Genomic DNA, 17,068 nt, shown 5'->3' on the forward strand with positions numbered 1-17,068 from the left:
TGGTTTAATGTTCATTTTGCAGGTTTTTGTTTATTTAGAAAAATAAAAACACAAATCCTATTCTGTATGTATAAAACTTGATGGAATCATCTCATTTAAAAATATCTGAAATAAGAAATGTTACAGTATTTTTTTTTAATTTGGGAAGAGGAGACCAAGAATATCTACCACAAAATTAGAGTTTTTAGTGGGTTTCCCTCCTGCCACTCCTCTTCCCCACAATCAAAAGCTTACACACACCAACACACACGGTCTGTGGGTTCAGAAGCTTTCCTGTTGTTATTTCTAGTTTCTGTGTGTATTCAAAACAACTTTAAAATGGTGTCACCGGTGTTGTGGGTCTCACTCTTAAAAGACATCATGAGCAGAATAATATCAGAACAACTGAGCTCCGGTAAAAATGACTTACTTTGATTTCGTCAAAGAGCAGGGAACTCCACGAAAGGATAGAAGTAAATGTTGAGTTAAGACTTTTTTGATATAATACCACCTCAAGCATGAAAATGAAACGAGGTTTGTTTGATGTTGTGAACTGCATGTGACTGCCGTACCAGACGGTTGGCAGGATAAACAGACGAATGGATAGTCAGTCCTGTCTTTCCTGAGTTGAAGTAGGTCATGGCACATAAAACAAGCAACTCTTGTCCATCCCTCCATCAGAACACTGACGGGGGAAGAATATGGAAAGAGAGATTTGAGAGATCTACAAAAGGCAAATCCTCCTACAGGAACACACAATGAATCTCATCCTTGTGCTAAAACACTGGTGTACACATATAAACCGGTGGGACAGTAATCCCATCAATGCTGTCATAAACTTTAATGTTCCTCATTCACAACAAGCCAGATGCAGACTACAGGTTTCAAACACAGACAGGCTCACTATTACTCAAACACCCCCCCCCCCCCCTCTACAGTCGCTCTGCTTCCCAGTCCATCAAAAGAGTTCTTTGTGATGGCTTTACATCCCAAATAGGGCAGCACAAGCAGTGAGTTAGTTATTATTTAAACCTGCTATGAGCCTGAAGGAAACCTGCTGGGCTGCAGCTCATTTCCAAATAAAGCAGTGATGCGTTCTCTCAGCCTGCAGCCACAGTAACCATACAAGCTCTTTTAAAAATGGCATTCAATTAGAGGAACTTCTGACGATTTGCAATCTCTTTTTAAAAAGCCGCCTGACAGTGTGAGAGCTCAAAAACATTTCTTTCACATTGGTCACCACTTCCTCTTAGTGTGACCAATGAAATGTTGAAATCAATGTGCATGGTCACAGCCTTTGTAAAACTGTCCTAACAGCTGTTTTCCAGCTTGCATCAAAGGATTAGCAGCATCACATCAACTCAGCTGTCAGTCACCGACAAATTGACAAGGATGAGAATCTAACAGAGCGAGCAGGAAGCAACACTCGTTAAAGCTCAGCAGAATGGAGGGGGATCAATAACACCTTCAGACATGTTGCAAAGACTTTATGCATAATGCTAAATGCATTACAGCTCACTTTCTTCCATTTCATGATGGACGACATTCTCTATCAAGACTATGAGCAATTCCATTTGCCTGGAAGCAAAGTGGAATACAGTCTAAATAACAAAGAAGGATGGACCTCAGTAAAGGAAGTCAAGGGTGAGCCACATCCACAAGTCACTGTGACTAACAAGGTCTACTTGGGGTGTTGGTGGAAAAAAAAATACTTTGTGAGCTACTGCAATGCATGTCACTGAGGCCACCCTCCTGATGTGAAACATGGTAAATGGCCAGTATTTGATACAGCACCATCTAGAGTCCTGGAACCCCTCAAGGCGCTTTACAACACAATCAGTCATTCACCCATTCACACACACATTCACACACTGGTGGGGATGAGCTACAATGTAGCCACAGCTGCCCTGGGGCGCACTGACAGAGGCGAGGCTGACGAGCACTGGCGCCACCGGTCCCTCCGACCACCACCAGCAGGCAACGTGGGTTGTTTCAAGTTCAATCAATCAATCAAAGCTTTATTTATAAAGCGCCTTCCGCAACCCTGTCAGGAAGCCCAAAGCGCTGATGCAAGTTGGTTGTGAAGCTGCCAAAGGAAAGAGGTCACTGGGCTCAGCTGACAAAAAGCACAAAGTGGGACATGACACTCCGAGTATACACATCGAAAAACTAGTACAATGTTAAAGATGTTCAATTCTGAGGCTTTCCCTATACTCCGAGTCCTTCCACATATACTTCATGCTGGGTCTTGAAAGCAAACAAAAGCTGCACAAATATCGAGCGAGCCGGCTGCTGTTACAGTGTGCTGGGCCTATGAGAGATGACATGATGGCTCACTGAGTGCAGAGCTGTTGCTGCTTAGTCAGCTACCCTTTCGGAGCTGTCTGTCCACACCAGTAGTCTGTGATCAACAGCAGGTACAAGTTTGGTGTGTGTGTGTACTGAACACCATATGTATTAAAACCCTGCAGCATTTTCATTTTCTAGTCACAGATGGACAAACCCAACAAGATACCACGGCTTTCTACACTCTGTGTGTGTGTGTGTGTGTGTGTGTGTGTGTGTGTGTGTGTGTGTGTGTGTGTGTGTGTGTGTGTGTGTGTGTGTGTGTGTGTGTGTGTGTGTGTGTGTGTGTGTGTGTGTGTGTGTGTGTGTGTGTGTGTGTGTGTGTGTGTGTGTGTGTGTGTGTGTGTGTGTGTGTGTGTGTGTGTGTCATGCTCCTAAGGACTTATCATACAGTGTGGGCAGTGGAATTAGGCCCAGTCACTGCAGACTCATTGGGTTTTAATGCTTTAGAGAAGAGGAAGTTCACTACAGGGCACCTTCAGTCATAGTACATTGAATCAAAATGACTTTGTACTTATAAGAGCACTTCAATAGATCAAACCTGCACATCTGTACAGAATCTAAGCTATAACTGTTAAAAAGTCCTAACTAAAATTATACACTCAGAACTTTTTGCCCTTAATGTAAAAAAAAAAAAACTGTCATAACTGCCTGCCTGTTATATGTAGCTTTATATGTAGTCATGCAAAATGCAAATATTGATACATGTGCAAATTTACTACTTATATGAATTTAGCTAAAATGTCAACATTGACACTGGGTGGCGTGCATGTTGGGCCAAACTGTGCTGATTTTGTGATAACTCAGTTCCTCCTTAGATCCGCATTTAAAAGCCACCTTGAAATGTTCATTTCTTTGATACATCTTGTCTTGGCTATGTTTTCTGTCTATGTTTATAACATTAGTTTATAGGCATGCAGCAGCAGACACAATTATGTTCCTTTTGCATTGAAATATGACCTGTCTCAGTATTCAGGATAAATGTGCCATGTCATAAGTTCCACAGCTAACAAAAATCGTCTAAACCCATATACATGCTAAATAAGAAGAAGAGCGAGCAAAATCATCAAAAACATTGCCTGCTCTTCTTTGTTCACCGGCTGTCAGTATAGTGCTGGGCGATATGGCCTAAAATCAATATCACATTATATTGAGAAGTTCATCTCGATAATGATAAATGGACGATAACTACATGTGTGCGTAAAAACAAAAGTTGTTCACTAGATGGGGCTGTCACGTGAATTACGTTGAGTCACATTGGCCGTGTTTAAGATGAGCTAGTTCTGCGCAGATCAGATCACTGGTGATCGGCATGCAGTGCATACCGGTTAGATTTGTGTCTAGCTTAACGCCGACTTGCTCTGACGTCATGCCTATGTAGGCAACGATAACCTTGTGAGATCAAGGCGGCCGCAGATTTTGGAGCAAGGCGCTGCAGTTGCTCTCCACCGGCTGCAAAGCCTAGGGCATGACAGGAAACGCCTGGCTCTCACCTGATCTAAGATCTGATTGGTTCACATATTGATCCAAACATCTGGTGGCAGAATGCAAATGCTTCTTCTTCCGGCTCTTGGAGAGTACAGATGCTCTTTTTTCTCCTCTCCCTCCCTCCTCTTCCCAAGGCTCTTTGTCCTGTCTTTGTGTGCACGGCGCTTTCTGCATTTTTTCTGGAAACTGGAAATTATTAAAAATGGATCTGGTCAGATGTCTCTCAACACGATTGACAAAATTTTTTCAACAATGAGAACGGGAGAAGGGGCTCCCGGTTGCCCCTCTGGGACAGAGCCAGTTGGGTATATCATGGACTCCTGGAAACAGTGGAACATGATCTTCTTCGTCTTCGTCTTCGTCTTCCTCCGCTTATCCGGGTCCGGGTCGCGGGGGCAGCATCCCAACTAGGGAGCTCCAGGCCGTCCTCTCCCCGGCCTTGTCCACCAGCTCCTCCGGCAGGACTCCAAGGCGTTCCCGGACCAGATTGGAGATGTAACCTCTCCAACGTGTCCTGGGTCGACCCGGGGGCCTTCTGCCGGCAGGACATGCCCGAAACACCTCCCCGGGGAGGCGTCCAGGAGGCATCCTGACCAGATGCCCAAACCACCTCAACTGGCTCCTTTCGATCCGGAGGAGCAGCGGTTCTACTCCGAGTCCCTCCCGAATGTCCGAGCTCCTCACCCTATCTCTAAGGCTGAGCCCGGCCACCCTACGGAGGAAACTCATTTTGGCCCCTTGTATCTGTCTTTTCAGACTTTTATCCAGTCCCGGGAAAACGTCGGAGGAAAAGAGGTAAACGAGCAGGAATCCAGGTGAGAATAAGACTTCTCTTAAAGCGTGGTTTATCTAGTAAACATCAGCGTGATCTTCTAGCTTCTTGTCCTTTATTTGGCGACTTGAGCGCCACTTCCGCATTCCCGCCAGGCCGCGTTGTGAGGCGGTTTCTCCGTCCAAGTTTTTTAAGGTTGGTTTATCCTCATTCCTCAGTGGCTTCTCCTTCTGTTCCCTCCATAAGTGGTTTTTATAAACACTGTGGATCTAACCCTGCTAATTTACGACCTCTAACTACAGCTGTTTCTGTAGTTTCTGATTTCTCCACCTCACTCAGCATGGCTCTATTAAATACCCGCTCTGTTAACAATAAGTCCTTCCTGCTCAATGATTTAATTCTCTCTAAAAACCTGGATTTTTTGTTTCTGACTGAAGTTTGGCAGCAAACATCTGATTATTCTGGTCTGATTGAACTCTGCCCGAGTGGTTATTCTTTTCTTAGCCAGCCCCGGGGTTCTGGTCATGGTGGAGGCCTAACTGTTGAGAGAATCATCCATGCAGCTCTACAACCTCTGGTCACTTTGCTTCCTTTGAACTGCAGCTGATTAAAGTCGGGCGTAAGAACCCGTTCTACTGTGCTGTGGTCTATCGTCCACCTGGTCCAAACGGTTCTTTCCTTCAGGAGTTTAGTGACTTTCTATCCTCCACTGTGAAGCTGTCCAGACTGGTGATTGTGGGTGACTTTTAACATCCACGTTGATGATCCCTCTGATCTCTTTGCCATGAATTTCTCCAGCCTTATGGACTCCTTCAGCTTTACCCAGCATGTTTCTGGCCCCACACACACACACCAAAGGGCACACTCTGGACCTTGTTTTTACCTTGGGTCTAAATGCTGACAGTGTTTGTCCTGTGGACGTTTACATTTCAGATCACCATTGCATTTTCTTTAACTTGTCAGTTTCTGCATCCCCACCTCCAGCTCGCCGTATGGTTAGTTCTCGTTTTCTTGATGAGAGCACAGCTAGCAATTATTCTGCTGCTTTTGATCCACCCAGTTCTTCTGATAACGACCCAGATTCCTTAACTTCTCAGTTTAACAGGAACTGCCTCTCCATTCTGGACAACATCTGTCCTGTCAGAACCAGATCAGTTCCTGCAGTGAACCCTACTCCCTGGTTTAATGACAGCATTCGCAGCCTAAAGCGCCAATGCAGAAAAATTGAGCGCTTGTGGAAGAAAACCCATCTCCACATCCATCTGCTGCACCTAAAGGATCTTCTGACATCCTTTAACTCTGCAGTCAGAGATGCAAGGGTTTCCTATTTCTCCAACCCGGTGTCTCAGAGCAAAGAGAACCCCAAGGTGCTGTTTAACACCATCAGCAGTGTCGTCTCTCCTGCCTCTCCTACAGCCTCCATCCACTCTGTTACAGACTGTGAGAACTTTCGGTCTTTCTTTGTGGACAAAGTCAATAAGGTCAGATCTACCATCTCTCCTTCAGCCTCAGACCATCTCTAAACTTCAGTTCATCTCCAAGATCTTGGAAAAGGTTGTGGCTAAACAACTCACAGCTGCTTTTGATGAACATAACATCTGATTGCTTGCAGTCAGGTTTGTGCAATTCTACTGCAACAGCTCTTCTTAGGGTCTCTAATGACCTTCTGACTCACAGGGGACTGTTCTGTTCTGGTCCTGCTGGACCTGACTGCAGCCTTTGACACTGTTGACCATCACCTGCTACTGGAGAGGCTCAGAGACTGGGTAGACCTATCAGGAACTGCTCTGGAGTGGTTCTCCTCTTATCTTTCTGAGCACTCCTTTTCAGTGGCCGTCTCCAAGTTAAAGTCCTCCACCACCTCCCTTACCCATGGTGTCCCACAAGGTTCTGTGCTGGGGCCTCTGCTCTTCCTCCTCTATTTGCTCCCTCTTCAGCACATCCTGAGCTCCTTCAAAGGAATCTCCTACCATCTTTATGCAGATGACATCCAACTGTACATCTCCTTTAAGCCCCATGAGATGTCTAAGCTGCAGCTGTTATACACCTGCTTGTACTCTATCAAAACCTGGATGGCTGGGAGCTTTCTACAGCTGAATAATGATAAGACTGAGATCCTCATCTGTGCCCCGGACAAGCTGGTTCCCAAAGTCAGAGACTCTCTTGGTCAGCTTGCTTCTCACACCAAACCTTCCGTCAGGAATCTTGGTGTGACCTTTGACCCAGCTCTCACCCTGGATTCTCATGTCAGTTCTCTTGTTTGCTCTTTCTTCTTCCATCTCAGGAACATTGCAAAGCTGAGTCCCATTCTGTCCCGCTCTGAACTTGAGCTAGTTATCCACACCTTCATCTCCTCACGCTTAGACTACTGCAACTCTCTTTTCACGTGTCTGAGCAGAACCTCCCTGAACCATCTACAGGTGGTTCAGAATGCCTGTGCTTGGCTTCTGACCAAGTCCTCCAAACACACCCACATCACCCCGCTTCTCCTCCAGCTTCATTGGCTGCCAGTCAACTTCAGGATTCATTTCAAGATCCTGGTTCTGGTCTATAGGGCCTTACAAGGACAAGCACCATCTTACATTGGTGATCTTCTTAGTCCCTACACCCACAGTATGTCCCTGAGGTTCAGTGATCAAAGCCTACTGGTTGTGCAGCACACCAGGCTAAAGACCAAAGCATTTCCTGCTGTGGCCCCCAGACTCTGGAACTCTCTCCCCCTGAGCCTGAGATCAGTGCACTCAGAGGTCTCCTTTAAAATCTGAAGACTCACTTGTTCAAGCTGGCTTTTGTATGACCTTCACCACTCTGTCTTTATTCTGCTCTCCCCACCTATTCCACCTTCCTCAGGATCCACTGATTTCCCTCTTTCCTACTCACTCGCTCTCTTTCTTAACATTTAGTTTTTAATCACAATTGTCTATTTTTTGCTCATTTTAAATATATTTTTAACCATTTTCTAAATTCTTTTTTATATTTTTACATTTTTTGTTTTTGTGAAGCATCTTGTGATTTTTATCTTGAGAGGCACTATAGAAATTATATTTTCTTCTTCTTCAACGCCGGCTTTCAGCCACTCTCCCTGCTGCGTCTGTCGGCTCTCATGTTTTCCAGGGGAAGCGCTGCTCGTTTCGAATAAGGCCATTGTCATGTGACTTGAGGTGGTACAGCTTCTTAAAGAGACATGAATGTCACCAACCCACACACATCTTTCCATTTTTTTATTACCGAATTAATGACATGGGCAAAATGACATGGGCTAGAGTCGGAAGTTTCGATAATGATACAATTTCGGTTTATTGCCCAGCCCTGTGTCGTATGCCAGTTGGTACAACACAGACTATGATGAGAAAGCTAAAACTTAAACAAATGAAAACAGTAGCCGAAAACCAAATCTAGTCTGACTGAAGCTCAAGGACAGGTGCCGTTTCATCATGTCCTCTGAGACATTTAGTTTGATCATTAAAGAGGATTTAAAGTGTCTGTATGTAAATCATTTTCAGAATACAGATTATACAGAGTAGCTGTGCTAAAAAACATGTACTGAAGGCTAATCAAAGATATGAAAATGATGACACTTTTGTACTGAACTGAACTGGCTATATATAACCCTGTGTATCACACCATAATAAGGGTGATTCATAACAAAGATGTGCATCTTATCTGTCTTATGGGCTTGTTACCATAACAATGTTTTATTAGTCATTAGTTACAAAAGATAGCATCACAACAGGAAAAAAGAAAGATTTAAAGGCTAAGCATTGTTTTAAGGCTTTCATATTTCCTGTCACCTTTCAAGAGGTTTCAATTAAAATCATCTTATGTTAAAACATGATGGATTTAAACCATTTTGATCAAATCATGAGGGGGAAAAAAACGAAAATGCTTTGCTTGATTACATGCAATATCACATATCACGATATCACAAGAGCTCTGGTGAGCAATTTAGCACTTGGAGTATTTGTTGGGAAAAACTAAGCTAATAACATCCAAGATATTAGCTCTACATCATTTAAATGGACTAGTTAAAAAGGTTTTTTACAATATGAAAGTGTTCGATACAGCATATGAAGCTTTATTGGAGCTCAAAGTTAGCAGCAGCTTTGGTTGGCCCTGTTCTACAATTATGATTAATGTGATGAAGGTTTGTACAATGCAGTGTTGAATTGGTTGGACATGGTAATCTCTTGCTTATGACGTGTTAAACCAGTTTTTCTCAGAATGAATCGTTTTTTCATGACCTTTCCAACATTCCTAACTTTCATAGGCAAGGGCGTCAGTTTGTTTTCAGAATTGCTGGGGACAATAACCATACACTTGAGTGGGGTTTAAAAATTGCTGGGGACAATAAAGTAGGCTAGCACAGGGGTCGGCTGGAGCCGCATGCGGCTCTTCCATCCATCTGATGCGGCTCTCTGTGCTTGTGAAATAATGAATGGATATTTAAATAAAAAGCTTTATATTTTACTGCATTAATTTTACATCTGTAAGCTAATTCTAAATGTAAAGATTGTCTGCGTAAACCTGAACAGTTCCAACCCGGTCTTACTGTGAGACCGGGTTGACGCGTCACGCTTGTGCGTAATCATATCGGCGCTTCTGAGCTGCTGTCTGGCCTTCCCCACCTACAAAGTTTAATTACAACAATCAAACGTGACAGAGCCTGGATTTGTATTCTGAACAGTCTAAACATGTTTTAAAAAGAAACGTAGGACAAAAGTGGCACCTGCTCAGTAAAACCATCAACAGGGTGAAAAATACCAAAAATTGAAGGCAGAGACGGGCTACAACTTCTGGATCCACTTTATATAAATCGTTTTATTGATTATCGTCTAATGAAAGATAATTAAGACGTACATGAGCGATCAGGCGCGTTGCAAGCTTTTCAAAAGTGTGGGGGATGTTGTCTGTGCCTAAAATAATTTCATGTTATTCATCTTGTTAGTTTAATTTCCATAATAGCGGAGCAGGTGCGAATTTTAGACGCGTCACGCATGTCTCCGTTTTAAACATGTTTAAACTGTTCAGAATACAAATCTAGGCTCTGTCTCGTTAGATTGCTGTAACTAAAGTCTGTACTGAATGAAACTTTACATTAAACCATGTTGAAAAGTAAAGGATCCGATTAAATCGTTTCCCCCTCATTTACAGTCAGTACAGTGCAGTGCGCGTGGCTCTGGGGTTAATCAAGTTTAATTGTAACATTAATGTGTTACTGGACATGCTGGTCTGGTTGATTAGACCAGTGTTTGAAGTGGAAACACACACACACACACACACACACACACACACACACACACACACACACACACACACACACACACACACACACACACACACACACACACACACACACACACACACACACACCAATTAAAATAATGCTGATAGCGTGGACTAGAAGACAGGTGATGGTTTACATATTTAAATGATGATCAGGCTGCTGTAAAATGTAATCTCCATCCACATCCAGACACAATCATCCTCTATTCTTTCTCTATTTGCTCTGCTTTTGTCTGGGCTGATCAGCTGATGGTGCGCGCAGCACGCCAACTAGTGGCTGTGGTGCACATTTTACGCATTTGGAGAGGTGGACTGGATGCTTTGCGTTTACTGGAAGATGGTCTTAACGCACGGTTGTAGACTAAATATTAATGACAAATGAATGAAAATTAAATTTTGAGTTTTTACTTCATATTTTAGAAATAAAAATGACGGGGGAAAACATTTATGACGTCTTTTTAAACGAAATTTTCTAGCGCGACCTGCCTGCTTCACTAAGTCACTGCTTATTAAGGTCCGTCCAAAATTACCGTTGCCCACCCAAAAATGAAAACCTGGCGCCGCGCCTGTTATAATCCTCTGCAAATGGTTGTTCTTCACTTTATCAAACTCAGACTTTGTACAGCTAATGTCAAAATGTAAAATTATGAATTCAGTCGAGCTCTTCCGTCCCTCCCTCTCCTGGAAACCCGACATCGGCTGGGAGGTGAAGAAGGAGATGAGGCAAACAGAGTGAGTGCGACGTAAAGAAACCAGACTGGTGTGGAGGTGAGCAAAACAGCTGGAAAAGTGTGGGTGTTGAATCCCCCACGGGTGCGATGCCCCCGGCTGCTGTCACCTGGTTGTGAGAAGCTCTCTGCTGTCTGAGGGTAGGCCCCGCCCGCAACGCTGCGGCTGCTGCGGTGTTTTCTTTACCGTGGGAAATGGGTAATAATGGCTCTTTGATGGGAACAGGTTACCGACCCCGGTATAAGATCTGAGCTGGTAAAACAAAAATCCTCATCAGCAGGCTTTTTTGAAAGTGGGGGGGACACAGCTGCCGATCACGAATTTTGCCGGGGACATGTCCCCGGCGTCCCCGGTTAAAATGACGCCTATGTTCATAGGAAAGCAGGTCGGGAATGACACAGGCTTTATGGCATGCTACATTGGACACCCCGTGTTGCTCATATCCAACAAAAACAAGGTAAATGTGCTTTTAAATGCTAGAACTGCTTTAAAGCATGTTTGTGTTTGCTAGCATTGATCTTGAATGGGACTGACTTTAAAATCAGTTGTAGACATACATAAAGTCATTACTTTTTGACTTTTTCCATTAAAAGGTATCCAGTAATTTGCCCAAAAACACAGGTAAAAACATTATAGCACATATTTCATGCTTTGGCTGCAGGCATTAAAAACAGAAGTGACTGAGATGAACAGGAACAGGATGTGTACAACAAACTAAAAATATATCACTTGGTAATAAAACTGTCTCAGTCTAGTGCAGACCACACAGAAAAGGAGACATTTTCGAGACGGTTCTCTATTTCCATCTACGAACAAGCCAAACTAAAATTTCTTCCTGTTTGTTTGAAATGATGCATCTAACACAGCAGTGAAAGGAAAACAGCATTTACTCTATCTGCAGACATCAAGAGCAAATGCTGAAAAGTAGTGCATCAAAGTCACTAAAGTGAAGTTAACTCAGGGGGATGTTTGACATTCATGTCTTGTTGATGCAGGCCCAGAGTGATGAAGCAAGAAGCGGTTGGTGCTGAAAACTGCAGAGAGGAGGTCAATGAAAGTTCGCCTCCAAGTGGGCCCCGGCCCCTGAAACTGCTGGTACCACACAAATGATGTGACCTGCAGATACTCAAAAAGTAGATTTCCTCTGTAAAACCAACATTTCAGACAGAAAAGGATGATAAACATTAGTAATTAAGCTTTACAGCCCATTTCATCCAAATATTCTCTACTAAAAACTCCGCTTTGAAGTGGACCATCAATAGATCACAGCCTGCTGTTTCCTGTGTGGTTCACCACGGGAATAGGAGAGCGGGACAAGAGAGGGTGGGGCAGTGCAGTGTTAGAAGAGGATAGATTTTGGCTGAGGTCCAATCCATGCATGTGAGCCTCAACTACCCCAAAACATGGCTTGACATCAGCTCTGCCTATGTTTCTACAGCTGACGCTTAAGCAAGCTCACAGATGAAACTAAACTCAGAGTGGAAAGGGGTTGAAAACATGTTTGGAGTGAGAGCAGAAACAGCTTTAAGTATCTGAGATGAAATGAGAAAAAGGAGGAGAAAAAAGCGGAAAACAGGGCAGGGAAAGACCTGGTGACAGGTTTCTAGGTGCTGCTGCTGGCTCAGCTCTTACAGATGCTGAACTCTATAGCTAAAAATACACGCATCGCTTTAGTTGTCCATTTTGGTGTAAGTGCATTGGATTTCCTAACTTCTTTACTTAAACCACCCTGGTGGGCCTTCTTTAGATCTCCCACTGCATCTACCATAAACAGGTTGAGGGAAATTTTCTATTTCAACATTATTTATAACCACAGAGCATTATGTGACACCTTTTCTTTTTACTTGTGTGCCATATTTATGCATCTCTGCCAAAACGATGACAGGATTTAAAGCCCTGTGACATGATAATTACACTGGGTTGTGTGACATTTTTTTGTGGGCAGCTACTTTAAGGAAAACCCTGCACCATGTAAACTGAGCTGGACCCCATAAATACTGCCTGGATATAGACCAACCTATATTCTTTGCACACACTCATTCCCTCTCCAACAAGAAGTCGTGCAGCAATGGGAGCTTGAGTCCAAATCTGATAGATCCTAGTTTTCTAGAATAGATTTTTGTTAATCCCCTAGCTGGAATGAGAATGCCATGTTATTGTACATGTCTGGTGTTTAAAAGCACCCCCTCCTGCAACTCACAGAGGGTGGAGAATAACATTTTGGGTGCCTTCTGCAGCACATGCATCACCTCTGACTACGCCATTGCGATCTGGTGTTTTTTTAGCGCATGAACACGAGTCCTTCAGTTCACTTCACAAATGTCCTGCTAAACTTAACCTAACAGTCGCCAGGGAAAAAGTTCTTAAGGTACATTACTGAAAAACTTTCCAGTAGTTTCTAATTTACATTTAGTGATTTTATTTATGTGATGGTTTAAATTAGAGATGAGCTAGTTCTGTTTGGGACGACTGCTACCAATTTCAGAATCTTCTGACAAGGGGGTTTATCGTCAAGAATCTGGCAATATATTCAATAAAAGGGGAGACAATACGATATATTATGATAATGGAAATTTAGAAAGGAGACAGGGAAGTTGGCTTTTTCCATCAAAGCTCCATTGGATTGGAACAAATCACCGGCTGACCTAAGACCGATTACATATTTTTGTTTATTTAGAACTTTTATATATGAACATTTAATCCCTGCCTGCAACTGTTTTTGATTTTCTTTTGGAGTAATAGTTACACATTCACAATAACTCACTTTATCATAACTGTTAAAACACAGCAGAATGGAGTTCTGTTCTATGCGTTGTCTATTGATTGTACTGATTTGTTGCACCATTTATTTGTATGTTCATTTATGTATTTTTGTGTTTGTGTGATTTTACTTTTGCCCCATTGACTTTATGTTTGCATGGAAATTGTTATGTTATCTTGGTCTTTTTATTGTTATTGAAACTTTCTATGGAGGACCCACTTGTAAATGAGATGGTTCATCTCAAGTGGTTTATCCTCCTAAAACATAAGTACATAAATAAAACATGTTTTGCAATTAAGACTGAATTTGGTCAGAAAACTCAGGCCAGACACATCAAAGATCTCATTCCATCACAATGAAGGCAGTAAAAGCTACTGCCACCTAGCAGTCGGAGTTTGAATTGAACCACACTGAAGAAAAAAGCCTAACGATTCAGTATCATAAAATCTCCGACCTGCAGATATCATTTCTGTCTAATATTTAATTCTAATTTACCCTGAAAAGCTCTGTCTAGAACTATTCAAATCCTTATTTATTTTAGTTTTTCATTACCTTAACAAATACCATTTTAAAAGCAGAAGCTTCCACTTAGAAGATATGCTGTTACTAATGAGAAGGCGAGGACACATATCTAAAAATAAACTTTCTTTTAAATTGTCTAATATTGCTGAAAGTTGGCAGTCAACTTGGTGATGCATCTCTAGTTTAAATTGTTTTAGTCATCATGTTAATGCAGGAGAAGTTGTATTTCTTACAACCTAAATGTTTGACAGTTAAAAAAAGATCTGGAGTGGGCGCTGTCATGAGTAATATCCACACCTTCCTGTCACAACAACATACCAGCAAGTTAAATATAATCTAAAAGTGTACAGCACTCTTGGATTCATCTGTAAACCCATGTGTGATCACAACAATCAGATGAGTGTTTTCACTGGAATCGCAGCGGTCATCTTCACCTGCAGCTGGATTAGATTACTATGACAACCATCTAGACTTACTGGATTTGTGTCCCATTAAATGTCATTACACGTTGTTTAGTCTGAGAATGGAAAACTTCAGGAAACACAGAAGATGATTGTCAAATTGATAACTTTGCCACTGAAGCCCGGGTCAGTAGTACTTTCGTGGAAACGTTTCGGCTCAAATAAACTAGCTAAAGACGACAGTTCGGCTAATTATCGTCGCTCATTCCTGATGCATGTAGCCCTTCGTTTAAAAAAAAAAAGAATAAAGCACTCGCCGTGTTCCAGGATAATTTAGCCGAGCCGGACACTTGTTCTGAACGCGGTAGTAACAGTTCTCGACCTCCTGAATGAAGAGAAAACGCTCCTACTAGCATCGCTTTTTTATTGTGCGGTAATGACTGCTCGCACGCGCCGCTTTTAATGTTGTGTTCGCGGCGAGAGAACTTACCTAAATCATCCATGTTGGCCGGAAATGGTTCCAACGACTGAGAACCGGACTGGTCCCTCACTCTTTAATGGTCGCAGCTGGACAGGAAAGCTCCTTTACTTCCCAAAAAAAAATCTCCTCAAAGAGATGTCTCTCGAATGATGTTGTGAAGTTTTTAAGTCCCCCAGCAGCTCATGAGTCTCCCAACACACTCACAAACACGCACGCACACGGCCAGCTGCACCCCCAGCAGCAGGATTCGGTCCATTCCCCCCCCCAGCCCAAGAGACACAGCACGCGGGAGCTAGCGGCATCTAGCGGTGGAGACTGATACTGCACAAGACAACCACCAGACCTGAAGAGGAAATGCCCCAACCTGCTACTTGTACCTGCTGTAAAATATACCCCTAAACATTTAGAAATTTTATCTGTGTCAATAATTTCCCCTGTAATTAATAATTAGGCCCGAGCAGCGAAGCGCTGCGAAGGCCTATTGTATCTGCTCCGTTTATTATTATTACGCTTTCTTTTTTCTTCCGCGTCTTTGGGTGGCCTTTAGGGGGTCTTAGCATATCCAAAAAGTCACCAAATTCTGGCCCAATATAGAAAGTGCGTGAAATTTACGTATTTCACTGGCGATGTGAAAGTTGATAAAAAAGTGGCTCGACAGCGCCCCCTAAAGAGTGAAAAATACCCCTCTCCATAAAGCTTAGTTTATCGTACAGTTATGAAATTTGGTATACTGGTACTACTCAACAGTCCGCACAAAAAAGCCTCTTGCAACCATGGTCAATATAAAACAGGAAGTCGGCCATTTTGGGTTGAAATGGCGATTTTTAGCCGTTTTGGCCATTTCTAGGGTCTATATTTGGTTGAACAGTTTCGTCATTTTTCGTACCATAGTCTCAAAAATAGTGTGCCATCGAACAGAAGCGATGGACGCTTCAAATGAGAAAATAAAATTGACTTTTCGTAAATACTGAAGGGGCGGGGCCAGGCCTCAAAGTTCGAGCACTCGCCAAAAAAATTCAAATTGCTATAATTTCACAAATGAAAGAATTACAGTTAAAGTAACTTTCTATGGATAATCGTCATCGCCCCCCGAAGACAAATGAATGGTCGCTGGATGATTTCACACAAGCCCCGCCCCCTCAGGACTTAAAACGTCAAGTTTTACTGGGAAATTTTCCAAAATTCGCCCTGTCGAATAATCAGCCCGAATTTGTAGCAGGTAACTGAAGAGAAGTTGGCGTTGCTTGACGTCACTTTATGGGTGTTTTCTGCAGAAGGCGGGGCTGTGGCGACGCGGCGAAGTCAGGCGTACCGCCGTGACCATACATGTGCCTCCCATGTCGTCATTTCTATAGATACAGTCACGAAACGTCTTGTGAGTGATCCTAGTCCGGCCCCCCAAAAGATCTCATGTGAACATCAAATGGGCGTGGCCTATTTTCTGAAATAGCGCCCCCTAGGTCCATTAAAACTGTCAGCCCCAAGCCATGCTTTGACTGAGGAGTACGAAATTTGGTACACTAATGTGGGGTCTCAGGACCTACAAAAAAGTCTCTTTGAGCCAAGTGCAAAGTCGCACAGGAAGTCGGCCATTTTGGTCCAATTACTCGATTTAGTGGTTTTCACACACGTTATTAGGAGAATGATGTCTCGTCGTCCTTTCCACCTATCACCTTCAAACTCCTGCTATATAATCTTAAGACATAGAGGAAAAAATTCAACCGTCGGATTTTATACAAGTATAAAGGTGTGGGCGTGGCTAAGCCTCAAACTTTGACCTTTCGCCATTACATTACTTGACTTAACAACTCCCATGTGCATGATCAGATCTATATCAAACTCCGTCTGTGTGATCATTGACCACATCTCAAGACAATGACAATGTGGACAGCTGACATCACCTATGCCCCGCCCCCTGACTACAGGAAGTCTATTTTTTAATGGTGAAATGCCCATATTTGTCCCCTCTACTTTAGTCAACATGACACTAAGGTCATGCACTGTCTTCATGATGTTGTAATGACCATTCAGATCTGATAGCTTTTCAGAAAGGGAAGGGCTTTGATGCCACGGCGAATTCTGGCGTGACGCCGTGACCTTACGTTTGACTGTAACTTCCACTAACAACCTCCGATCTGCCCGAGACTGAACATGGCAATCAACAATCATGCCCTTTATTCAACGAGGCACACACCGTTGGTGAAAGTTGTGTAATGTCACCACAGCGCCCCCTACACACCATTAAAACTGTAATAACTCCTACAGACGAGGTCGTAACTGCACCAAACTTGCTATGTGTACTCACA

The 17,068-nt window shown here is 43.1% G+C and overlaps 1 protein-coding gene across 4 annotated transcripts in view; it reads right to left on the reverse strand.

Annotated features, from left to right (window-relative positions):
• Nucleotides 1–14,967, reverse strand: part of pxna (paxillin a) — a 37,130-nt gene extending 22,163 nt beyond the window's left edge. For all 4 annotated transcript variants that reach the window (XM_015959416.3, XM_015959421.3, XM_070549337.1 and 1 more), the window contains exon 1: nt 14,772–14,967. In XM_015959416.3, the coding sequence (XP_015814902.3) occupies nt 14,772–14,784 (13 nt within the window). In that variant the 5' untranslated portion in view covers nt 14,785–14,967. The remainder of the gene's footprint in view (nt 1–14,771) is intronic.
• Nucleotides 14,968–17,068: the final 2,101 nt, after the last annotated feature.

This window comes from Nothobranchius furzeri, chromosome 3, assembly GCF_043380555.1.
Source record: "Nothobranchius furzeri strain GRZ-AD chromosome 3, NfurGRZ-RIMD1, whole genome shotgun sequence".
In the NCBI taxonomy this organism is placed as follows: domain Eukaryota; kingdom Metazoa; phylum Chordata; class Actinopteri; order Cyprinodontiformes; family Nothobranchiidae; genus Nothobranchius; species Nothobranchius furzeri.